This window comes from Rhamphochromis longiceps, linkage group LG13, assembly GCF_057381845.1.
Source record: "Rhamphochromis longiceps isolate RC_006_pf linkage group LG13, R_longiceps_female_GT1.1, whole genome shotgun sequence".
NCBI lineage: Eukaryota > Metazoa > Chordata > Actinopteri > Cichliformes > Cichlidae > Rhamphochromis > Rhamphochromis longiceps.
The window spans coordinates 4,876,534-4,903,748 of NC_140569.1; the positions used below are offsets into that span (position 1 = coordinate 4,876,534).

A 27,215-nucleotide genomic window follows, 5' to 3' on the forward strand; every position below is an offset into this window, starting at 1 on the left:
TATTAAGATCACCAAGCCCTGTAGAAATGTATGAAATACACATCAATACTCCACTGAGCAATTATTTTATTTTTTATTTTTTCTGATTATTGCAGCAAAAGAAATCAGCATATCCTCTGATTTTGATATTTTTCATTCGTTGACGTTAACAAACGGAACTGCCAAACAATTATAGACTATTTGTTGACACTCGTACCATCCTGACATCACACAACGATATTAAACATTCACATTGTGTACATACTGTACACCGAGTTACACAATGACATCAGCACAGTGACACGCATTCGAGTGCACACGCACACTCAGATAAGCAAACAGTTTCAGACTGACCATCTGTGCGAGAGAGACGTCAGCGCATTTGTTTGAGGTTGTTCACTTGCCAATTTGCTTCTCTTTGTCAGCTTTCTATTGTTCAAACAGCCACTCTCCAACTGAGCCCCCTTTAGCTCCACTTGTCTGCCTGCTCTGCTCGCCCTCCTTAACAAACCTTTCACTCCTTTATTTATTCCTTTTGCTTCCGCCGGCTGTCGCTGCCAGCAGCAAACTGCTGTTGAGCCCCTCTAACCTGACAGAGCAAGAGGACAAATAACAAGGAGGAAACAACATGTAGCACAGCAAAGGAAAAAAGGAGAATTTATTTCCACTGGTCTGAGTTTTTGTTTCACGCTTTACTTCTTCGCCAGCAAAGCATAACTCTATAATATTGAATATAAAGTTGATAATTATTAGTAGTATCATCAAGTATTTACATACTTATTTACATTAGGTATGTGCAACTCATTGGTAATTTGGATTTGTGGCTTTTCCTTAGTGCTGAAACTTGAAAGCTGTCTCCATGAATCTTGTCTAGACTTGAAGGACAAGTACACATTTCACTGGAGTGTGAGACTCGTTTCCTTCTGATTTTCAAATTGATTGAACGTGTCTGCTTTTCTAGAAAGAATGAGAGATATTTTCTGCCAGTTGAACCTCCAAAATCCATTTTGAACCATTTTTATTCATTTTTTAAGTTAACGAGGTTCACAGATCGTCTGTCACTATTAGTTAGACAGACCTGTGTGACTGCTGAGACCAGATACATACATTGTGTGGTTGTACAAATGGCTTTGTGGGATAATAATGTGAACATATTGCTTTCTATATATAGTACATATCTGTGTAAAGACCTAAAATAGGTACATGATGATGGGAAAGACAGTCACTTGGCAACTGAACATGTTTCATGAATGTTTTATTAATTTCCCTCCCTTCTATCAGATCGGACTAAATCTTGGTGTACTCTCTCCACTTGCTTCCCTAGGATTTCACATTGTAAATCAGCTTGTTATTCACCACAGAAGCCCTCTCTGCTTTAGCCTGTCAAACAGAAGCTTTACCCTGGCTGGCTAGGGGACTCCTTCCCTCTCCCTTGGCAAACAGTGGGTTAGACTGATATCATGTTTCAACCCATTACCAGCAAAGCTGAGCCTCGGGAAGGCAATGAGTGGAGAGCGGTCAGGGACTGGGAAGGAGAAGGCCTTAGGAATGGCCATCCATCACTCCTTGCCCCCTTGGTCTTCTCGCCATGTATTCAGTGAAACTCTCGCCAAAAAGGATGGGATTAAGAAAGAAGCCTGCCACACCCAACTGGAGGTCAGAGCAAGCAGACAAGAATGGAGAGACGTTAAAAGAAAGAGAGGGAGACTAGTGGATTTTTGTGCCATTAGTGCCTGGCACAGCTTAATTTCCCCAAGCAATGTGCAAGGAGACAAATGAGTAGAGGATATGGGGTGTTGTTGTAAAAGGAGACAGAGGGAAGATGTACAGAGAGCACATAGAAGAAAGAATAAGAGGAAGAAGAAAAACAGATAACTGAAGAGTAAAAACATGGGCTCCAGTGCCTGGTTGTCACATTTAGTTTCAAGACACGATGTTTTTCCCCCTCTATGTCATAAACTCACAGCCCAAATTTCCATAAATCAATTTGCAAATCTTGTTAAAATATAACTTCTGACACTATCAGCAGATGAACATGTTCTTCAGTTCTGCAGTTCTAATCCAATTGATAAGTGTTGTCTGTACATCTTGTGGTTACAGCACAATCAGGAAGTGAGAGCAGCTAATGCAGCATGACATGATGACATGATTTACCCAAAATTTCATTTTAGCCATAAAACTTGAGGCATTGTGAATTATGTTGCTTACTCACTTACTTGAGGGCAAAAATCTTCTTGTTAATCCCAAAAGTTAAAACAGTCTGCAAAAACTGTTATGCTACGTAGACGTTTAGATCCTTATCATGCAATTCATTCTCCAGCGTGTGACAAAGATGATAAGGATGATAAGGAAAAGAAACAGAGACAACGTCTGATGAAGATTTACGTTTTAAATGTGTTGTTTATCTTATTAGACTTATAACTCATATCAAAAGTAACCACTTTTGCATGGCTATAGGAACTAAATATAAATCAAGTGCACGTCATGTTTTATGAAAAAACAATGAAATAGCAGACTTTCAAGAGTAGCTTTATGACTCAAAGAAAGGGGTTTCAACTCAGGTTTCTCAAGAGCCACACTGGGTAATGAGAATCACATCAAAAGCCAGACATTTAAATGCTTTGTTAAATTGAAAATGCATGTACCACACAGCCTTCTAATGCACAATCTGTAATTGTGTTCTTATACATATTTCTTCATAACCTTTTTTTCCCCACAGGCCTGAAAATGCCAGCTCAGAGGCCGTGTAGGAAATGTAATATAAACTCAAATAAAATCATTGGCTCCTTGTTTTTTATAGATTTGAATAAAAAAAATCACTCTCAAACACAAGTGTTGAATAATTGTGTGCTGTCATATCTTAAAGACATCACAGTACCATAGTGTCCCGATAGAACAGACTGCTGGCTTACTCGTGTTTCCTAAAGTTTCTAAAAGTAGAATGGGAAGCTGAGCCTTCATCTGTCAGCCCCCTCTCATGTAGAAGATTAAAGAATGAATTAAGATTAAATGTAAATCTTTTCTTTTTGATACATCTTACAGTGAGGCCTGGGTCTCCAGTCACCTCTTTTCACTTCCTGTGTTTTTATATTTTTATATATTACTGCTGCATATCATCAAATTCTGTTCTCTCACTTCCATAGTTTGTGTTCTGTCCTCTTCTCTTTCACTTCATGCCACCACCAATCATGGCAGACAGATGCTCCTCCCTGAGTCCGGTTCTGCCAAAGGTTTCCTCCTCTTCGAGTAGAGTTTATCCTTCCTATTGTCACTAAGTGCTTGCTCATAGGGGGTCATGTTAGGGGTTCCTGTCTAGTAGTTTAAAACCTCCTGAAACACAGTAATTCATTTTTGTGCACTGTAGTACACATTTAGTTTTTGCTTGTACCTCTCATACTCTACTTGCCACTCTTCTAAGTCCTGATGTTTCTTAGAGAGGACAACAGTACCTTTAAAATGATATCACATGTGTGGGGGTGTGGCCTTGCCAATTGTCTTTTTCCCACCTTTTCAAAATGGCTGGCATGCCCACAAGCATATTTTATGGAAGAAAGAAAGGTAAGGATGATATTTACATTTAAAATGTTTTTTTAAAATCAGATTTTGATTAATTTTCAAAAATAAAAATCTAGTAAATAATTTGAGGGGTTTTTAAGAATTAAGCTTATTTAGTTTCACAGAGGAAATGACTAGTTTATTAATGTGTAGTCTAGTGCACGTCGGGACTTTGTACTTATATTTATTTAACTTTTTCCTAGTAGACAACTCTTTGACAAAGGCAGAGAGAATTCTTAACAGAATAATTGAGGGTGATTCAAACATAGATTTTTCAGAAGATGAGAGTCATGTGAGCCAGATAGGAGAGGGTGAGAACCCAGGAGGACGAAGATTATCAAGATGCAGTGGCAGATGTAATAGAGAAAGACACAGGGCCACCTGAAATCTGTCGTCCTATCTGGTCCAAAACCAACATGTAGGAGAATCTGGAATTTTTGATTTTGAGTTAAAAATAAAATATGGGTAAAATGCAGAAACATTTTCCACTAAAGTAAAAAAAAAACAAGAGTCGTAATTATAGCTGAATCCATGACACCTGATTGTTTCTACAAGATCACGTCTTTGCTGAAAGTTGTCAATGATCTCAATGTACCAAAAGAACTCACAGTATCTGGAGTTCAAGCTCCTCTTGGCTGAGAAACCAGGGGCAAACATGTGATCAAGACCTGAATAATACCAAAAATGAAGAGTTCTCTCCAAAAATCAAGAAAAGGAAGCCCCAACCAGATGAGACTGTAACAAAATATGGTTCACTCCACTTGCCTGAAATGGTTAACAGTCCAAGGCATTTCATTTGTAGAATGGTTGGGTGCAACAGTAAAACATATGTGAGATGTGGGAAGTGCCAAATGTTGCTTTGTGTCTCCAAATAAAAAAATCACATTACTTCCTCAGATATCATAAATGAATTGACTTTTGTGAAATAGAAAGCCCAGTGCAATCACTTGTTCCTGAACCAATGGCTTACAGCTAATGAAGTGTCAGTGACTTCTAAGTTGACCCATGATCTACATTTTTATGATATTGTTATATAAATAAGTTTTAATATCCTGCTTACAAAAAATTCAGTGGAGCATTTAATTTTCTTAAATAGCTCTTGAATTTTGTTAGTTTCACATTCGTGATCAGTGAACTCCCCTTGTGCACTGTAGTGCACATGTTGTAAAATTTAAATAAAATTAGTTAAAAATAATTTTGTTTTTGTAATGTGTTTTTTACCATCCCAACACTTGATTTATCTGAAAAAAATCAAAATCAAAATACTTTTTTTTCCCTGGGTCTCGGTCTTGACAGTACAGTATAAAGTACCTTGAGGTCACTGCTGTTGGTGCTATATGAATATTGAATTTTGAGATATTTGTGGGTCTTTTTGAGTGGGATAATGGTGCCCTGATTAGGAAGAAGGTACTGGTTTAAATCCATTCTGTGTGGAGTCTGCATGTTCTTCATGTGTCTGTGTGAGTTCTCCCCAGGTACTCAGGCTTCCTCCCACAGTGCAAAGACATGCAGGGGGTCAGGTTTGTGCTTCTAAACTGGCTGTAGGTGTGACAGTGAATGGCTGCCTGTCTGTATGCATTAGCCCTGTGATAGATGATGACCTGTCCTGGGTATATGACAGCGGGGATAGTCAGTTCCTCTTGTACCTTCCCATTGTAGTGTGTATTTCAGTGGTTTTTTTCTGTAACGCTACCGATCTCCGAACTGTATCTCCATGTGATGTCTGTGTTGTGTGTGTAAGGTCGGGGGGGTCCTATTTCACTGCGGGGCAACCTGCACGTGGCGAATAAAGCCTTGATAGATTGTTTGATTGATTGATTGATTGAGATGAAATACGCTGAAAAGCCTGAGAATGATACTAGTTCAAATATATGGCAAAACCTGCAGAAGTGACAACACCTGAACAAACAGAACTGTTAGCGGTGACAAGAACACACAGCGGAGCATTAACAAGATACGCTGAGGGAAAATCACTTAAAAAGTACTCCACGAGCACCCTTCACTCCCAAATTTAAAGCCAGCTAGCATGCCTGTTTTTGTAATTACATCCTAATTCCTCCAGGCAAGTTGACAATTTCGTCTTGTAAACAGGTTGTACATACTGTAGTGTTTTAGACAGTGAGAGTCCTTTCCTAAATTGCTTCTGACATAACTTGAAGGGATTTGTCGAGGTTATTAATTGGCCCTGCTCAATCAGAGCCTATATCAAGATTTATAATTTCAGTTTCAAAATTAGCAGCTGGCTCTGGGACAACAAGCATACGTAAGACACTGAGGGATTTTTGTATAAAAAACTGAGTAAGGAAGACATGAAGCCAAGTATATATTTAATTCATCTCGCACCTTTATAAAAGACTCAGCTTCAATAAACCTTTCTGCCTGCCTGTCACAACCATGACTTTACCAGCACTCATTGTTGTAATCCGTCTAGGGCTTAAAGAAAGAGCACTCTCACGAAGGGCCGCTCTTTTCCACAAGTGGTACACTGAAGTAAGAACCTCTACAGCAATGGCTATTTTGCAATATTCACGCTTCGGAATCATGACATTTACTGCTATTTGGCAAAAATGATGGAGAGAAAGTTTTGTTTTTGGCCCAATTAAATTGCAAGAGCAAAAAATACACAACCAATAGTTGCCAACGCATCCTTCAGGAATCAAAGACAAACATTAGCTGCCTTAGATAAGACACTTCCAAATGCCCTGCAAGCTGTACCCCAAAACTCAATGAGAGACAGAGAGCAAATGTTAGCTAAGTTGGATCCTCCTAATAGGATGCTCCACACAGAAGGACACCTGTCTTCTTATCTTTCTCATTAAACTTTCATACAGAAACCTCCATAAATCAAAGTGACCTCATTGTTTATTAATGCAGGACCACAGGGCTTTAAATTTGCCACATTTCTTTTGCTGCATTGTCACAAAGGGAGCAATAACTGCCACAACTGGCCCAGACATAGCATGCAAGTCATACATCAACACAGCTGTTGCTCCAAATCTTCAGAGTGATTCACTCTGGTGCCAAGTAGGATGTAGTGGAATGCGGGGAGGAGGAGGAGGGTGGGGGGATGCGGGTCTAGCAAATTAAAGCTTTAGCAAGAAAGAGAGAGAATGAGCGTGTGAGAGAGAGAAAAAAATACGTAAAGGTTAATGTGTGTTTGGATGTTGGTTGCTGGAGGGTATTTGGTACTCTAATGAGTGTGAGAGTAAGTCCCAAACAGCAGGATGGCATTTGCCCTTTTTACTAATAGCAAAGGAGAGAAGAAGGAAAGTCTTAACTAAAAAAACAAAGCTTGTCCTTTCTTTTGCACTGCTATTTTAATGACATTCATATGGATGTATATGTGTTCAGTGATCAGTATTCATTCCCTGGAGACCAAGGTTTTTTTTTTCCTCTCAACTGAAACATATCTCAGTCACCAATTGTATAGTATAGCTTGATTGATGTTATTGATGTTGGTAGTTAGCCACACACGCTATAGTTAAGCAGATATGAAAGAGCTGATAGTTCTCAGATAATGCAAAATCTCTAATTGAAGCATCACAAGAAAATGTCCTTCATCTCCAGGTTGATGTTAGGTCACCATTGAAAGGCTCAGGACTAATTCTTTACATTTCTGTTGTGGTTCAGTTATACAGTCACATAGGTTTTGTGTGCTAGTTGTTGTTTCATCTTCCAAACATTTCTTTTTAGTATTAAAGTAGAACCACACTTTATATGATTATATGGTCTTTCATTCTATCATTCTATCATTTTCTATATTCGTAATTTAGTCTTGCATTTTATCATAAATGGTTGTACAAAGTATTAAGATAATGCATCATTACATGTGAATCTATCTCCACGTTTTTATAACAGCAGTACATCTGCATTCAATTTGCCTGTTTGCATTAGGATGGAAGGCAATTAAAACCATTACTGCAAACAGGAACCATCAGATTTATGTGACTCTGAGTGTTGCATTTGTGCCAATAAGCCTGCTGTTTCAAATTGCATGTGTAGCTATGATGAAAAGCTAAATACCCATCCGAGGAAGTAAAAAGGATAAGAAATTACACTGTGCATTTGACATTTTAATAGAATTTATACAACTGACAGCAATTACTAGAATTATTTTAGCTGCATGTGTAGCTATTGCATGAGGATAACATGTGTGCCCTTAATGCATTATCTACAGGTTGGAGCAAGCAAACAGAATTTCCATCCCCATCCCTAAAAAAGCTAACACTACTTAAAGTGTCAAAGGAAAGAAAAATGCAATAGTTTGCAAATACTTTAAGCCTGATCTTACATATCAAAAATGTTTCAAATGTTGCAAATGTATGTAAGTATTTATATATGGAATATGTATATATATTTAAGCTCAGGTCCTCTACCAGAGGCCTGGGAGCTTGAGGATTCTGAACAGTATCTTTGCTGTTCCTAGGGCTGCACTTTCCTGAACAGCGATCTCTGATGTTTGCCTGGGATCTGCTGGAGCTACTCGCCCAGTTTGTGGATCACTGGCCTGAATGCTCTAATTACTACTGGGGCCACTTTTGCCTTCACTCTCCACCCTCTTCACAAGCTCCTCTCTCAGCCCTTGGTACTTCTGCAGCTTCTTATGTTTCTTCTTCCTTATCTTGCTGTTATTTGGTATCACTACATCTATCACTATGGCTGTCTTCCTCTGCTCATCCATCACTACTATGTCTGGTTGGTTAGCCATCACCAGTTTGTCTGTCTGTATCTGGAAGTCCCACAGGACCTTAGCTTGGTCATGCTCAACAACCATAGTGGGCGTGTTCTTTTTGACCTCTGGCCCTCCAGGCCATACTCGGTGCAGATGTTCCAGTATGCTATGCCAGCCAAAATATGTTCCCATTGTTGTCTGATGTAGAGTACTAAAATTAGTATAGAAACATAGACATTATCTTGGAATATATTTAACAAGTGGTCAATTAGGCACGGACTCTAAAAAAGAGATAATTGTTTGTATTGAAGTTAGTGTTAGTGAGGGCACGGTGGACTCTACATCGACTGTCCCAAAAAGTTGATTCAGTTCATCTGGACGTAGCGTTTTCAGTGGGAGAAACGTTTCGTCACTCATCCAAATGACTTCATCAGTTTCTGCTGAGTGCAGGTAGACATCGACTGTCTATGTCAATGCTACAGTAAAAGTTGGTGCTAAATGGTAAGCAAACTAAGTTTACTGATATCCCTGCAGCACAATAAACAAAAATGACCAGCGTGATGTTATGTTACATAAAGATGTCTGAGTTTTTGTAATGTTTTCATCTACATTTACACAACATCCAAATATTCTGTAATAGAAAATAAATATCTGGTGGACTCAGGCACACGCAAAACACATTATTTTGTCTTCAGTAACCCAATAAGGAAGTATTTGATCAATGATGCTTGAATGTGAGTTTGTTTTTTCTTTAAAAATTCACAAGATAGCACACAACTACGAAGCCAAATTCCATGAAATGCGATGGAATTTGGAATCTGTGGAATTTGGCCATGAATTTCACAAAGGAGTAACTGCAGCGTCCAATAGACTTTTGTTAAAAATTGCAAGAAAAAAAGAAAAAAAAAGGGCACTGACCTCTCTGAAGTGTTACACTGTGTTATAAAGGAGCCATATTCTCAAGTCAACATGTGTGGACTGCTTGCTTGTTATTTTAAATAAGAAACAAGAACTAGGCCTAAATATATATAAGAGAAAAAAATGTAGTATGTAGGTAAGGCAGATTAAGGTCGCTGACGGGGTAGTGAAGATTCGTTCGTGACTGAAAGCAAACATCTGTAACATTTTGTAACTTCACATGATGAAACTGAGTACTAAGAGCGAGACATAGAAGTGCAAGAGAAAGAGAGAGAGAGAGAGAGAGAGAGAGAGAGAGGCAGACAGAACAAGGTCAGTAGTGAAATCACATTAATCCCATTGAAGCCCTGCTCAGGAAGTTAATAGTCTCTCTGTGCAGTCAGTGTGGTGCTTTTGAAAGAGATGTGATAGGAAGTTTAGATGTTTGTTAGACCATGATGTTCAGATTATCGTTAACATACTGGATGAGATTTAATAAGGGCTCACAAGTAAACACAGGCAAAGCCACGCATATAGAATTCAAATCTGATTATTATGAGACCCAGTGAAAAATAGTTCTTAGGTTTCTATGCAAATGTCATCTACGCGTCCAGTGTCCTTATCCAGGTCTATGTGACTGGGACAACAATCATGTCAGATACATGATCAGACCCAGACCTCTCTCTCTCTCCGGCCACATCATTCAGTTCTTCTAAAGGAAATCAAGGGAGTCCCAAGCGCGCTGAGAGGTCTAATCTCTTAAGTATGTCCTGGGTCTGCCCTGGGGCCTCCTACTGGTGGCTTATGCCCAGAACACCTCACCTATGAGGAGCCCAGGAGGCATCCTGGTCAGATGCCTGAACCACCTCAACCGGCTTCTTTTAATGTGGAGGAGTAGACTTTTACTACTCAGAGCCCCTCCCACACTCCTCATCCCATCTCTACAGCTGAAGCCACCCACCATTTGGAGGAAGCTTGTATCCATGGATTTCATTATTTCAGTAGTCATGCAGAGCTCTTGATCACAGGTTAGTGTAGCATCGTGATCAGCTGGAAAATCAACAGCTCTTGTTTCACTGTAACAGAACGGTTTAACCAAATATGAAATTTTACCTCATAAAGTTTCACCAATCCAAACATAAATCAGTGCATCAGTGTTTCAGAGCATCAACTGCCTTTGGGAAAATAAACTGAAGTGAAAGATTACATAATTTGTCAAGCTCCACTAATTCTGACATATCATGACAGCTCACTGCTGCTCACCTAATGTGGATTTGTGCACACTTTGCTCTCCAGTAAATGGCCGCTTTGTAAGCCATATAGAAAAAGAAATGAGTGAAAGTGGAATGTGTTATAAACAAGTTTTGATAATAAATACATTTCAGAAAAACAATTTTTATGAAACACAAGCTTTTTTGAGATATTTCACAAGTTTAAAGCATTTAAAGAATCTACACTAAGGCTTGTTTATGTGCAAATTGAAAAGTGCATTAAAATGATAGAATAGAAAATAAAACAAAAAACAAACATACATACTGCCAAGGAGAACATTGCAGCAATTCTTCTGTATTTTAGGGAGAAAAAGGAAGAGAATAAAAGAATTTAAAAAACTAGTCTATAAGAAAATCGTACAACATGCCACAATCCTTTAGTTTTAAGTGTCTGGGACAGTTATGTGATAAACCTCTCAATATCTTAGAGGCAGTTCATACTGACATTGGACAAAGATTGGTTAGAATTGGCTGGCTTTTGATGATTGTGAGCTAATGGAGCGTTCTTGTCTCCCAGGCTGTAGAAGCTAGCCCTATGAGCTAGCCAGCTCTCTCTTCCACTCAACCTTGCTATGAGCAAGTTCAGCATACCCAGGATGATTTTTTTTGTCTGTTTGTTTTTTTCACGTATCCTAACATCAACAATCAGGATAAGCAGTCACGCAAGGGTGGTTATCTACCAGCTAAGGTAACCCAGGCTTTTCCCTGCACATTCCCATGAAAAGGGTGATGTTGGAAGAGTCTGATGAATCGCAAACATGGATAAGTGTAGCAACAAAGCAGCTGACATGGAGCTTTTAAAAGTATAATACAAGAACAAAGCAACACAGCGGCGGCAGAGAAACAGGTGTTGTGAGTGTATGTGTGTGTGAAAGGAAAAGAACAGTAATATTAAATGACTGTAACAATGTGTGTGTCCTTTAAACATTTTGGTCAGTAACACTTGAAAAGCCTGGCTTTAAAAGCCAGAAAAAAGCTAGCTATCTGCTTCATTAAAACACCCCCCCAGTATCACAACTCTATCATTAAGACATGGGAGGAGATGATGGATTATAATCAATTTTTCCATTAATATTTAAAGGATAGTTTCTCAGCACATCTAATGGTGTTTAACGGTGTAATATTAAGGAATAAATAGACAAACATGATTATATATTAAGGACTATAGAACAAAATTAATTGTTGGCACCCTTGTCGGGTTAGGGTAGGGAAGGAAAAAAAAAAGAATCTCTATTAGTGATGCTCAACAGGGCAAAGCAAACACATTAGACACCACTGGCTTTTTGTTTTCATTTATTCCTGTTGATGAATGATCTCATTCTAAACATCTATCTCATCTCATTCTCACCATCATTATATCCAAGCATAATAGCACAGTAGACCCAGGGTTAACCCTTAAATTACTCGGATATGACATCATCCTGTTTAACCAACCCAATATCATGGCGAAGCGTGAAATAGCCATGTTGGACCACTGTGTGGATGCCACACTTTGGAAAGGTGAAGCAGATGTTGCCGTACCAACAGGGGGGGAGATAATATACTTAAAGCCAAGAAGTCGCTAGTGACCAAAGAAGGTATGAAGTGCATTCTCCCTTTATGCTTGAAATGATTAAGCTAGGTGGCTAATGTGTATTTACATGTAAATGTGCTAGTAAAACCGCTTTAAACCCTGTCCCGTGTTTATGTTCAGCTGGGGCAGCTTGCTGCAACTTCTGCATGCTTGTCCATTTCGTGCTTTGGAGAGGCAAAGCATGACATACACACGGTGGACTGGTGTGTCATTGGTTTACCAGTACAGGGGTTTGGCTTCTTTCCTCTTTGTGTTTTGGTAGTTTGTAGTCCCTTCTTGTCAGATACTTTCAACCAGTTTGCCATAGTCATCATATACTTCTGCTCAAGCATAGCCACAGAGAATATTCTCAGTATGGAGTTTCTGTAAAAAAGAAAGTCTATTGTGTCACACTGTAAGAAGGTGATATATTTATTATTCATGTTGTAGTGTCCGTGCTGAATTTAAAAAAGGTATATGTACACGTTTTCTCTATTTATGTTCAAACAGATCATAAATCTACTACAGGGGAGCAGAGTGGTGCTCTACTGAGGTCAGCTACCAAATGTCAAAGGCAACGCTAACGGGACTGACACAGAAACAAGGCCAAACTGTCATCGATGTAGGTCATTCATGGTTTAGTTGACCGTCCCTCTTTTACACGTTTAAGAGACTGAGAGAGAAGGGTAACTGAGGACAAACAGAAAACAATAAACAGGAAAAACGCACAAAATAAATAACAGATCAATAACATAGATTTTATTATTGATAAGTGGATTATTAATTATCATATAATATATATATATTTTTTTTAAAGATGTTCTTGTGTTTCCATGTGTTCTGTAACTGGATTTTGCCTTTGTATTGACTCTTACCAAAACAGAAGGAAAACAACTTTAACTTATGTTAAAGTACTTAGTACAGGTGGGAATTTGTACGGTTAAAATGTTGCAGATTTTATAGTCACACACCTTTATTTGCATCTCCATATGAGGGTATATTGACTTCTCTTACATATTTCAAAGTACTATTGAGTTATGAGTACTAAGTGAGTTATAATAATTAAAGAAAACAATGCAAAAGGCATGGATGTAATTTTAAGTACTCGGGTTAATAGGTCCATACATAATATTGTCTTTTTTTTCTGACTCACGAATGTAAACGCTACGAACAACCAGAATGTTTTTCCAAGACGTTGCAGGTGTTGAACATTTTCAACAGAGAAACTTACATGCACTGAAAAGCTAAATCACTTCTGAGTGTCCTCAACTGGCAACACAATAGCAAATCAGGAATTTAAATTAGAATTTGTATAACAGCGCAGAATAGTAATGACACAGGTGTTGTCCAGCATGATAACCAAGAAAAGATCAACGATTTTCGATCAGTCATGGCAAATAAACAATTTCTGTACAAAGAAAAAGATGACAAAAGGCTCCACAGCAGCTCCAAATAAGAATTCTGCTCCTTTTGCTTTACTTAACATCCTCTCTAACCCAACAAGTAGTTCACAGCCTGATTAGGATGAGTGAATTGTGCTGAGATAATTATCATCTCATCTAATTGGAGCTGAGCTGATGCTTCACATGTGGTTCATTATCTGAAGTGAGAAGTTGACTCCGTGTCCCTGCTGCCTGTCCATCTTTCTCTGTGCTCCTCTCAGGGCACATGGCCACGAGTGCGATGCCCTAGCTGTCTTCATGTGGGAGGTGGTGTGTAGATGTGTGTGTCCACAACTGGTTTGCATGTGCTGCAGAAAGTGTGTGTTTGTGATTTGCGAAACAGAGAGTGCTGCCGCTGGACATCAGTCACCGCTGACATGTGGCGGATGGAGTGTTGACAGCTCATGACTCTGATGTGTTCATCTCTGCAGGAATCAAGCACATCTAAACCACAGGCCACGTTTGACTTATTGTGTAATAGAAACAATTTAAGCAATTTTTATACAGCAAAAGATTCAAAACGTAAAGAGCGATGACTGAAAGTCCACTGTCCAGCTAATCACTGAAAAATGTCATCACTAAAGCCGTTTTATTCATAGTTCACTATCATAACATAATTTTTTATACCGGTATGTAGGAAAAGAGAGTATTCATGGCACAAACTGTTTGTGCTGTGTTGTATCACACATGCCCACTGCTCCATAAATGCATGTCCCATAAAGACACAGGAAACTGTGAAGGTAGGGCAGCCAGGATGTGGTGTAATTTCTATTTGTCCGTTTCAGTTTGCCTTTACCAAGATAATACTGTGATGGCATGTATCTCAGCAACATCAGTGGGCATTATAATCAAACTGGATGATTGCTCAGTGCACAGTTTACTTCAGTTGAATAACTGTTGTCAGTATTGGGGCACCACAGCCTGCCAGAATGAAACTGGTGTTGACAAAAAGCATGAAGATGAATAATTAGCTGATCGGAGAATATTTGCTATCATAGATAGTTCATAAAGTTATTGCTGAACTCTAACCATGCCAGATCATTTTTGTAGTTGTGACACAAAAAATTTGTCAAAATCATTAGTTTAATCAACATTAAGAGGACTTACTGATTAATCAACCATTCTCTTAGTTTTCATAGTTTGCACAAAACTGTTTATCCTGCTTCCTCAGTCTTAGCATGTCTAACTGCTCTGAGCAGCGTTTATGTGAGACAAGAAGATCTTATGTTTTTGCCTCATCAGTATGGGTTTTGCAAGTTTCCTGAACTTCATTTGGGAGCCCAAATTGCCTCCAGTGTCAATTTAAGTGTGAATGAGATGTTTTGCGTGTGTATGCATTAGCTTTGTGATAGCCTGGAAAGCTGCCTGGGGTCTACTTTGGCTCGCAGAGACTGCGTGCTGCTATATGCATCAGCCCCCTCCAAAATGTATGGATTGATGGACTATTTTGGTCTACATCTCAGCCTGCTCCTAATGTTTCCTTTTGTTAACACATTCTTGCACTCTTTCAAACCACATCTCCCTCAGTGCTTCATCTTCATTTAGCTGACGTATTAAGCCTACTTTACCTTACCTACTTTAGCAACAGCCTGTGCATGATGTGCGTGTGTGTGTGTGTGTGTGTGTGAGTGTGTGTGAGAGAGAGAGAGAGAGAGAGAGGGAGAGAGAGAGAGAGAGAGAGAGAGAGAGAGAGACTACATATATATCAGCTGTGAGGACTTTGCTTATTTTACCTGGGCAGCAATATCTAACCACTTTAAAAACTGACTGTTCAATAATGGGTAAATATGTGAGTAATACCTCAGCACTGTAGAAGCAGCACTTCTCTATGGAAACATATTCAGCATCAGCTGTGTATTTGTTTGCAAACAAAAAAACTGGCAGTGATGATCTTAAAAATCCAAAAATACTACTAAAGATGTCAAATTAACAACAACTATATTTATGAACTTGAATTCCCATAAAAAATAAAATAAATAATAATAATAATAATAATAATAATGTGCAGCAAGTGTAAACTCTGCTATAGAGCAGCAATGTGTTACATTTTGGCGGCTGGGGAATTGTCTGGTCTCTGAGCAGTGATTCAGCTGAGTTTTTTTCCAGCATGAATGACCTTCTGGTATTACACAAAATGCCCTGTTCTGACAGCATTAGTTTCAGTGGGGTAGATGAGGTCACAGTTGTGTCACAGTTGCATCAATGATATCAGCCTGAATTAGCCATCTCTGGCTTTCACACAACAACTCTGTACGGTTTCAAATGATTTATTATGCTCTAAGTCTAACACTTATGGCTGTTATTAGATAATAGGTGCTTTTATTAATCACTGCAATTATCGTATTTTATTACAGATATAATGATTTCTATAAGATGTGTCAAAGCTCAGGCCCAGAAAACAGGCCCAAAAGGGTTTAACTGCAAACAGACTTTGTTAGATATCCCAACTAGCTAGTTACTGTGACAAGTAGCAGACATTAAACTCTTAGGTTGCTAACACTGCAGCAAGCTACTTAGTTTGTAACTAGCAAACTGACTGCACTTACCACCTTGCAAACAGCTGACACTGCTAGCCCCCAGAGCCCATTACGATAAACAACATCAGAATCTCGGCATCTATAACTGGCCACCAAATCAAGTCCAGCTGGGTGTAATGTAAATGTAAATGAACTGAGTGGGCAGAGAGGAGAAAATAGAGGGGGGATGAAGGGAGAGTGCACGGTTGCAATGGACCAAGGCTCTTTTCCTTTCCCCCTCATCTTATCAATATGGAAAGGTTTCCTTTGTAATTCTGTTTGCGCATCCTCAGTGGATACCTTGGATCAAATTATTATGATTATTATTTATTAATTTAATAAATAAATTTTCCACATATTTTTCTGTTGCCATTCATTGCTTTCTTGCCTTTGGCTTTTAAACCATGCTCAGTCACATCAGCCTTATTGTACAATATATAGTTTGTTTGTTTTTTTCTTATCTGTTCCCAAATTCTGAGTCAGATAGCCGAAGGAGAGAAAGCAAGGGAGTCCATCTGTCATAAATAGGCCTGTGTCTTCGAAATCATACAGACAACCCACCAGTTCACCTGGCTTGTCACAGAAAGTTGGTCTGACCTCGTAAGTGTCCCGAGGACAGACAGAAAAACAGGAGACACGAGAACAGGAGACACTAGGCATAGAAGTACGAAGAAGATTTTTGCATATATGCACAAACACACAAATAGATATATATGAGGTACAACACAAACTGTTTGACAGCATTATAGACTAAAAGAGACAGCCACAGTGGTAGAATACTGAATCTCCTGTTTAGACATACACACAAACACATGCTCTTTGTCAGGCTACAAAACAGAAATGATGTGACCATCTGCTCGAAGAGCTGAGAGGACCACTGTCTCTCATATGATGGCAGCTCCGCTCTGAACTTGTCCCATACAACCTCAACATCACACAGGATACCTCTTGCATATTTTTATATACTGAGCAAACTTAAATAGCAGACCCTCAAGACCTGTTATAGATATGCAGAAGAGAGTAAATAAACAAGGCTGCTGAAATTGGCTGCTTGCTGAAAGGAACCATGATTTCTTTCCCCCCTCAGACCTAACCAAATAGCTGGTTGTCTATAGCTAAACCAAAATGTGACTGAAAAAAATATCTCAAAACAATGAAACACAAAAGTATAGAAATGATGGACCTATGTGGGATTCAATTTCCTGTGATTTGTGTGGTCACTGCAGCCTCCCTATTCTAGTTTTATACTTACACATAGTTAGACAATCTGAATATCAAAAGTGGATTTAAAATGGTCGACAGTGTGTTAAAATGTGCTGACACAGGGCTCTGATGACTGGCTTACAATATGATATGGTTACGATATGGTTACAATTTATGTTGCCAAAAATACCAATAGTGCCATGATACAGCAATTCTGTATCGCTATATACGATCCATATCTACAATATATTAAAGCACAATATCCATGAAATTGAAGAAGAAAAAATACAATATTAAAGAAAACAGAGGGCACTCATAAAGTCATAAATGCAGTAAGTCAAACTGTGGGTAGAATGTATTTAGAGCACTTGCAATAAATAAACACTTAATCATAATTGATGGCAGTGCTTTGATGATTGTATTGAAGGAAGAAACAATGAAGCATATACCATATTACTGTGTCCCACCCATAGTCCTGACCAAGAATGAATGTGTGACAAACTGGTAGTGAAAATGAGTTTGTGTGTGTGTGTGTGTGTGTGTGTGTGTGTGTGTGTGTGTGTGTGTGTGTGTGTGTGTGTGTGTGTGTGTGTGTGTGTGTGTGACTGAAGTGTGTTTTTCACAAAGGTGAAAGTGACCTTCTGGATAGCTTCCTGTTGCCTTCAGCATGGTAACATAATGACTAATGCCTGCTTAACAGCTCTGATTTCCTGGAAAATAGCCTCCTACATCTTTAGAGTCTTATTGAAGACAATTGCAGTTACTTTGCATAATAAGATACGGTACAATGGCAGAATCCCCAAAATAAACAAACACAAGACAGAAATCATTTTTCACTGAGCTGAACATGCTAAATCCTCCCTAGCTGTTATGCTTCCCAAATAAAAACATTTTCTACTGACACTAAAGTCACTGTTTCAACTGTCTGCCTCCGTGGTTCTTTGTTCTATTTCCTCCAGTGCTGTCAGTTCCAAGGCCTCCACCAGAAAAGCCAGTCCACGCAGCCTCACAGAGAGAAGCTGGCAACAATCTTTGAAGCTAAAAATAACCACAGCAAAATGCAGTGAGCACAGGATAATCAGACCCACACCCATACGCAGGCCCGTTTGCTCACAGGGCTGCCTGCTAAACTGCTGAGTGGCAAAAGACTAGGATACAATCACGATGGGATCAATAACCTGCATAGGCTGCTTAGGCTAAGGTTGCTCATATAATGGAGACACCTAGATTTAGAAAATATATCATTACCAATAACTAAACAACAAGCTGGAACCACTTAGGTAATGCTAATGTGTAAAATGATTGTCAGGAAAATTGGCTTATTAGATTACAATGAGGGCATCTTTATTTAGACCTTAAATGAAAGATAACGTATGCAGCAGCAGTGCTAAATGTAAAAAGGAATTAGATTTAACATTATAGTTCATAAGATCATGTATTTGTAAAATCTCATTTGAACCACCTTGGTTACTTTTTTAGAATGTTTATTGTTAAACAGTTTAATTGAAGTTTAATTTGATGCAATATTACATTTCTTCACAATATGCAATGAAATGTTGATGATTGATAAAAAACAAGATTATCTTTGTCTAGTTTGTATTACACATTATTGTATGTCAGAATAGATAATACATGTCTACATTTCAATTAAACAGCACGGAAGCAAGACAATTGCTTCTTTGCTGAATAAGCTGTAAGTTTTTCATGGGCCCAGCCCACATACTCAACTCTGCTGCTCAACCTACAAATGCATTTTCCTTGCAAATGTAGCATCATCTAAAGGCTAATAAAAAGGCTTTCCAACAGTATAAGATTTACTGCCAAGAAGTAATGTTACAGCATAAAAAATAATCAACCAAACACAATTTTTCTTACTTTTTGTGTCACGTTTTTTATTCTCTCTCGCTCTTTGAACAAGGGATGCTCTCTTTTCATGTATTTTACTTTGCAATACCTGCGTTCCATCTTTACTGGAAATGCTAACTTTGAGTTTTACCTTGCATATAACCACTCATAATGCAACTCCACTGAGTAAAGTCAACATCAGCTGCAGGAGTGGCAGCAAAATGATTCAGTCAAGCTGACCTTGAGAGACATGCAGTGAGTGACACGAGGAGAGAGAGGGGGACAGAGAGAGATAGCAGTGTAAAGAAAATTCAATCAGCGGCTTAGTCAATGAAAGAAATCATGTCGGACTAGAACTGGTTCTGGGCTGAACTGCTGGGCCCTCTGCTAGCCCTTTGTATGTCAAGGTGAAATAATTTCTATCTCAGCATTTTATCTTTGCTAATGGCATTGTTTACCATCAGGTGCCAGCAGCATAATGAGCAGAATGTAAGGTGAACGAGTTTTGTTTCTGGTTTTTTTTTTTCAGACCAGTGTTGAATATTTTACACTGGAATAGGAAAAAAATATATATTTTTTGAAGTTAATGTCTACATATGGACAATTTTCCTTCGTGGTATAGTCCTTCCTGGTTTTTGACAGGCTGCTTGAACACCAAATGATACTGAACACATGAATATGGGAGCTAAATGAGACTGAAACAGTGTAAATTAGTTCTGGAAATTCTGCATTTATATATGAACATTCATGTTTCTCTTGTCCTTACAAAGCATTTACCAGTTTCACATGTTTTCAGTGTTGCAGGATCTGCTATTTTGAACAGTTAATAGTTAATAGCATGTTTGGAGTTTGGGGCCAACAGCTGAAACATTTACTTGTTAAGATGTCAAATGTGAATCTACACGAATCCTGGCAACCAGAAGTCAAACGTAACTTTCTGATTATCTGATCCTCCGACAAATGGAGAGTTAAATGAAAATTGATAGAAAATTGATAGAGTGGTAAAACAGTGCCTGCCCAAAACCAGACATTCTGTTTAAGTCTGGATTCAGACCACACTGTTTAAAACTACAAAATAGGCCATTGATAGGCTGTACGGTGTCAGGATACCCTGCTAGGTTACATCTTCATTTGCTGCCTTTTTTCCATGTTTGATTTGCCGTCTGGTACTTAAAGCTGCTTGCTTTCGATTGGTCATTGTTTACATTTTTACAGCCAAGTTACGTCTTGGTTTCATACAATTATTACTTTTGTTTTATTATGTCCACTGATTCTGCAGGTCAACTAGGTATTTAAGTTCCCCTCCCCCTGAGCTGTGTGTCCCGGTCTAAACTCCCCGAAAATAAGTACAGCAAAACATGCAAAAAAAAGAGCTCTTGGCTATAGTTGAACTCATAACAGTCTAATATTTATTTGCTTACTTTTTTTAAATGGTTTGCTGCTGTAGGCCAGCTGACAGATTTAATAAGAGGGAGAGGCAAAGGTGCAGCTTGGGGGAAAAGGGGGGGCTGTAGATTATTTACCTCCATGGAAAACTCTCATATTTAACAACCCAGAAAAATCAATACAGTCCTTGTGTTCTGTCCAACCTAATATATATAATAAAAATGCTATTGCTAATGCTAATTTTTTTAAAGCGATTCCAGTTTGTGATATTGATGATTCTGTTTTCCACGAGCACTCTGAATGACCACACATTAGAAAACACCTTAGAAAGTGGAAACACTGGAGCACTTAGCTAGCAGGTGGCAGCTTCCTCTGGAGAACCCGACCAGAAAAGGAATTTACTTCTCCTACATCTCATCTGCTGTTACCTTCAACACCATGGGCTCCAATAAAATAGTGTAAGCCTCATCTAATCAAGGCAGCTTAAACCTGAATGAATTATTAAAAGCTCCTCAGAAGTTAGCGGCAGCACTTTATAATCATCTGGACCCTGTTGATAGATGTACTTGTAAGGGATGGCGAACAGGAAAAAGGAAGTGAGGCAGATGGAGACTTTCAACCTTGGCAAACATTTCTGAAAAATTCTTAAACCTTTAAGTCTTATTTTCCTCACCACCGAAAGCAATTTCGCCCATTGCAAAAAGTGAAAGAACCCTAAACACCTGCATTCACTGAAGTGGGGAATTACTCAGTATGGGATGATTCGTGAAAGGGCCATTTTCAATTATTTACACTTTCCACTACATATTGAACATGTTTCTCTTTCGCATCATTAAAATTTCATCACTCTTCTCCCTGCAAGACATTTCATCACAATGAATCAAAGGCATGTTAAGCTTTGTTTGCACAGCATCTCGAGCAAATTAAAACTCTGAATAGATGAGATGACAGGTTTTCAGGTGATCGGTTAGTGGTCAAGCATCGCAGCCTGCATCAGCAAAAAACTTCAAGGTGCTTTGATCAGTGTTTGGTTATATCCATCCCACTCAAGGTGGATCACAAGGAAAACACACACACACACACACACATATATAGCTACATTTGTGTGTATCAAAGCAGTCAGTAAGATAGGGGTATGTCACGTTACATGGAAGATACATTAATATTAATGCTATGGATTGCCATAAAATATATAAGCTATGGCATCATCGATGGATTAAATTCAATATTAGGTGACAAATTCCAAAACTAAATTTGCAGCTTATCAACTTAACAACAGATGGCTGAGACTTTCTGGGCCCATGGGAGTCTGGGGCTCAGTGCAGTTGCCCGCCCACTGATTACAAATAGTATGGGATCTTTTTTTCCCCTCTCTCTCTCTTTTGCTTAGACCTCAGATAACCCATTAAAGTAACAACCTCAACCGTTTGGCAGAATTCTTGAGAAAATATAACACATTTCTTACAGGGCACAAGAGAATATTGGATAGCACATTTCATCAACCATAAGCTGTAATTTTGTGCAGAAAAGTCATTTCTTTGCAAAGGAGGCAATCAGACTTCTAGAACGGTGCTTATTTGCGTTATTATTCACACAAGTGGTCGCAGCTAGTTCAAATGCATTAAATATATATAGCTGTATTTAGTCATAGGCTGCTGTGGCACAGGCATCAATGAATACAGTGCACACATAGAGTACATAGAAAAACCCCATTGGGAACTTGTTCCTAAGCAGCTTCCAGACAGCTAATCCAAATGTAAAGATCGCGAACTGTACAATCTGGTTTAAAAAGGAAAATCTGGTTTAAAACTGAAAAGCTCTCCCTCTGAGATGATTAGTGTAATGCAAACATGTACAGTGATGCCGCTGGCGTTGGCCAGAGGTGACGAAAGCTGAAGTAAATTTTCTGATTAATTTACTGTTGAGATCTCGTCATCAGATTAAATGGGAGATGAAATGACGTCTATAGCCGTCAATTGCAGTGAATGAGTCAATGGGTTTAACTCATTCACTGCCAATGGCTGGCAGTGAATGAGTTAATTTATATTTTGTTTCTTTTAGGAAACAACGACTTTGAAATCCAAACAATAATAGCACTAACTCTTCTGTCTTGAATGATAGTAATGATTGAGAGGTTAAAGATAGACTGGGATTAGGAATGCCAACACCACCATGGAATGTGTATCTTATTAAACCTCAAGAGCCTTATCAGACAACTTGGACGAAAAAACAACTATGTTTCACAGGGGACGAAAAGCATCTCTCTTAACCAGAGCTCAGCCCAGAAACTATCCTTTTATTTTATATGCTAACCATAAACAGGTCCTCATAAAAAGCTCTGGCCAGATGAAATAATAGAATCTGCACAAAGAAATAAGTCGATTTATTTTCTGTAAAATGTGCATATTTAAAATATATATGTTTGTCATAAACACTACAAACAGATACAACTTCCCTACATCATACTGTTGCCACAGAATGAAGCTATAAACACAACTTCACTCTGTGTAATTGTCATATCTGTGTTGTTAACATAAGCATAAACTACTTCCCCAGACTGCTTCACAGTACCCCTGAGGGATCCTAAAACATGGCTAAGACAAAACGCTGCCTTAAACATGTCACCTCAGCATCATTTAATGAAAAACATCCCGCCACAGATCATATATCAAAACAATCCTGCAGGAGTTAGGCTGCTGCTTGTAAGTCTGTGTAGAATGCATGTGACTGATAGGTGGGCTGATGTAATTCTGTTGCTTCCATGGTCATGGTGATGGGCTGTTAATCTGGATATAGGTTTCAGGGCCAGTGTTTGACTGTTACCTAATCCCACTGAGTGGCTCAGCATGGAGGCAAAGACCTCAGACTGCACTACGACATCTTCTGAAGCTTAACACTGAAAATGATTTCGTAAAGAACAATCAAAAATCAGAATCTACTGAATGTATCATTATCGCTCTCTCTCTCATTTGTGTTTGTAGCATGTCTCTCACACACATACACAAAAACACAAAGTCCTGGTCTATTCTCACCACTGAATCAACATTTTCATGGATTTACTCATGACTACATAGTCTCATCTGCTACTCTTTACTAATACGTGTTATTTTTATTTTGTATATGTTTTGATTTCTAGTTCATTATATCTGAAGCACTAGTTACAGTTAGTTAAATTAACACATATCCAGTTTTCAGTTCATTTTATCCCACTGGGATTAGTGACATTTTGCCCTGTATCACAGAGGTCACTCGGCTCCTTTTAATGATATCTTTTATCCTAGGTCTCTTTTTTTCTACAGCTTAAAGCATAGGGATAACTTAAGATTTTGCGACAGATTTAGATATGTCAGTCACTCTTGCAAAGTGACACTTGCTAACTATAATATCTTCCTGTAGTTGCCAGACCCTGAATTTTTGACTGACAAGCTAGAATGTCACCAAATATCCCTTAAAGCTAAAAAGCATCAGGAGTTCTGCGGATGAAAGTACAGTTAACCCCCGGTATTCGCGGTGGTTAAGGACCCAACCGCCCACGAATAGCTGAAATACTTAAGTATTACTTGAGAATTACTTGAGAATTACTTTAGACCCCCTCTAAAAAGGCTTATAACTGCCTATTTTTTATTTTCCTAGGAGCTTTGTGCTTGGCGAGCGTTTTTTAAGAAAAGAAATTATTTATATAGATTTCTGTGTTTACATTAACAATAATATTTGAAACCTAGTAAATAATTTTTTATTTAAAAAATGCTTTTAGTCATGAAAATAAAATAACAAAAAATTAGCCAATATTTTAGGTATGCTCTACTTTTACATCTGGGATTTTAAGTTTACATTGAGAGTGTGTGCACGGCAACATACTATTTTGCTCACTTAACAGATCAGTTACAGGACCACAGCCCAGTGTGAGATACAAATCTGTGTCACTCTTAATTTTGTGACCTACAAAGGAAGGGAGAGCATTGATAAGAACACACAGATGGCCCGCTATACTTTAATTCTCCAGTCTCTGAGCATAAGCCAACACAGCCAATTCAGTCATATTATATAACGCATTTACACATAATGGATAGTTAATGTAAAAATGATGGCCTTTTCAAATCAAAGCAGCATGTGGGTGGTAGAATAGAAGAGGTGGGAGGGTGGAGGGTGTTTAGGATTATCGAACAAGTTGGCAATTGTGCAACGCCAGAACTTTCTTGGGCGAGCTGGTGAAGGAATGACATTTTCCCTGGGATATCTATCACCGAAGCTTAATGGTTTTCACTTGGTGGAGAAATGGCATTCCTTTTTAATGGTTAATTAATAAATGAACTGATGATGATGAATGGCTCCCATTTTTCTTCCTGGTAATGAAATGATACACAATTTTTCCTCTATGTTTCTAATTATCAGAGGGAACATTCCCCGGTCTCTCATGTAATCTGGGGACATTTTCATTATCATGGATACAAAAGAAGCAGCTGCACCTTTGCAGTCAAGACACAAGGTGGAATGGAGTGATTTTGTTTATCAGATACTTAAAAAATGACTGTCAACATGTAATTATCATAATATAATAGGGGGCATTGTGTGCATCATACATTCCAAAATACTTGATGATGTATACTATGATAAACGATATATGACATGCACTCTCATCTATTAGTTCACAAGTAATTGATCATGGCGTTGGCATTAACTCATTAACTGATATTATGTCAACTGAAAGTTAACTACAGTGTTAAACTGCAGGAAGGAATAAACAGCATATGAAATATAGGAACCCACATCAGCTAAAAATCACGAAACACATGCTAGGTTTGAGTTTTTTCTTTGTGAGGCTTTGTACCCCTCTGCACAGATGCGAGAGACTTGATACATGCAGTGCATGAGATCACACTGTTAAAAATAAAGCAACTCCTGTGACTGTGAAGCTGTGAGCGTAGTCCAAAGCCCAGATCAGAAACAGGGACATAACAAGCAGACGAAGGTTCAGCACACAATGTGACACCATTTTGGGAGCTGAGAAATTTGTCATGGAGGAAGACGTGTGTGTGTGTGTATGTGTGTGTGTGTGTGTGTGTGTGTGTGTGTGTGTGTGTGTGTGTGTGTGTGTGTGTGTGTGTGTGTGTGTGTGTGTGTGTGTGTGTGTGTGTGTCTCTGCGTGCGGGTGTGTGCTTCATTGATTGCTGCAAGAAAATTCCCCGTAGCACAAATCAATAGTATGAGCACGACAGAGGTAAAAACAGAAGGGAAAGATTCACCATCTAATGCATCAGAATAAATTTCTATTCAAGTTACTCAGGATGCTGCAGAAGATCTTTTCATGTGGTTTGTTTGCAAAAGAATTTTAAGATCATTTGATTATTAGAGAAACACAAAAAACCCTCCAAACCTATATATACCCAAAATGATACCTAAACTTGATTATTGACTACTACTTAGAAACCCTCGCTATGCCAATCAATACTATTGATCACTCATCTTCAATGTTTTGACTATAAAACCAATCAAGAACATTATTTCCCAAACAGGAAGGTCATGCACGTAAATTGCAAAAAAAAAAGTTTTGGAAGAAACCATAAGATCACGTTTAAAAAAAAAAAAAGTTCAGATGTCATATTTAGTGATGATTAACCAATCAGTGGAGCTTTTGAAACACAACACAAGTCAGTAGTATATGAAAGACTTACGGGTTTTGCGGTGACTGTGCGTACGTGTGGTGAGTGTGGTGGAGATCGTCTCTGTAGTAGTATGTTCTGCCGTCCACATCTGTGTAGAGTCATGAAGAACCGTCGGATTGGGCGGTGAGGAGCTAGATGTTGCAGCTCCAATTATGAAAGTTGTACGTGGTGCTGCAGTAGTTGTGGTAAAACCTGAAGGTCCACGTCCATTACGACTTCCAGGATTCCGAGGAGTTACCTGACTGCCTGACGCCCCGCCCCCTCTAGCATTTATAGTTGTGGTGGTAGCAGTAGTGCGAGTTCTACCTTTTGCCACAGTAGCAGTTCTAGCAGTGGGGTTCCTGCTATCGATTGTAGGAGTAGTTGTAGTAGTGGTAGTATCGGGGCTCTTGGGAATCCCACTTGGCTTGGAGAGGAAGATGGGATCTTGTCCTATTCGATTTGCATCCACTAGATCTGTTGGGACGTAATCCCTCACTGTACCAACAACAATCCATTTCAGCAGCATCAGGCTCAATCCAAGGCCAATAAAACCAATAAGTAAAGGAACCACACACAGCCATGTCTGCTGACGAGGCCAAACTGCACAGCGAAGGGGACCCTGTTCCTGGGCCTGGCCCTCCCCCCGGCCCGCAGAAGCCCCCGAACCTTCAGGTTCTTCCAGGATTACTGCCCCAGATGCAGCTGCCCCAGAACACTCACTCATCATTCCCTGTCGTCCTTTATGGCTCATTAAGGGTTAACTCTGTGATAGGCATCGTTTGCACATGGCAGAAAGGTTTCCAACAAGGCCAGAAGAAAAAAACGAATGGAAATTTGAAGGAATGGACCCCACAGAATCTGTCTCTCAATAACACACACACAAAAATATGTATTCCAAGGATGGACAGAGAGGAAAAAGGGTGCAGGAGGTACATGCATACACACAATCATAAACGCTCAAGCACACACACTCACACGCAGAGACACCCAGAGAAAAATTGAAGAGCTGGCATAGACGTATAAGTGTTTAGTCCGTGTTTAGTCCTGCTCAACTCTCAATGTCCAGCTGAAGCAACAGTGAACTCCAATAGTCTTCACAGCAGGGTTAACAAGAGGAAAAATGGAAGTGATGCCTCTAATAGGGAGTAACAAGGAGAGATGGAAGGGAGAGATGGATGGGAAGAAACAGATTTACATCTGTACGTGTAGGAAATCCATGGCATCAGTATTTGGATGCCATTGCAGCAAAAAA

At 38.9% G+C, this 27,215-nt stretch overlaps 1 protein-coding gene across 1 annotated transcript in view; it reads right to left on the minus strand.

The window, feature by feature from the left end:
- nrg3a (neuregulin 3a) overlaps window positions 1-26,731 on the minus strand; it is a 356,064-nt gene extending 329,333 nt beyond the window's left edge. The window contains exon 1 of the mRNA XM_085427252.1: window positions 25,991-26,731. Within this exon, the coding sequence (XP_085283378.1) occupies window positions 25,991-26,714 (724 nt within the window). The 5' untranslated portion in view covers window positions 26,715-26,731. The remainder of the gene's footprint in view (window positions 1-25,990) is intronic.
- Between the last annotated feature and the right edge of the window lie 484 nt (window positions 26,732-27,215).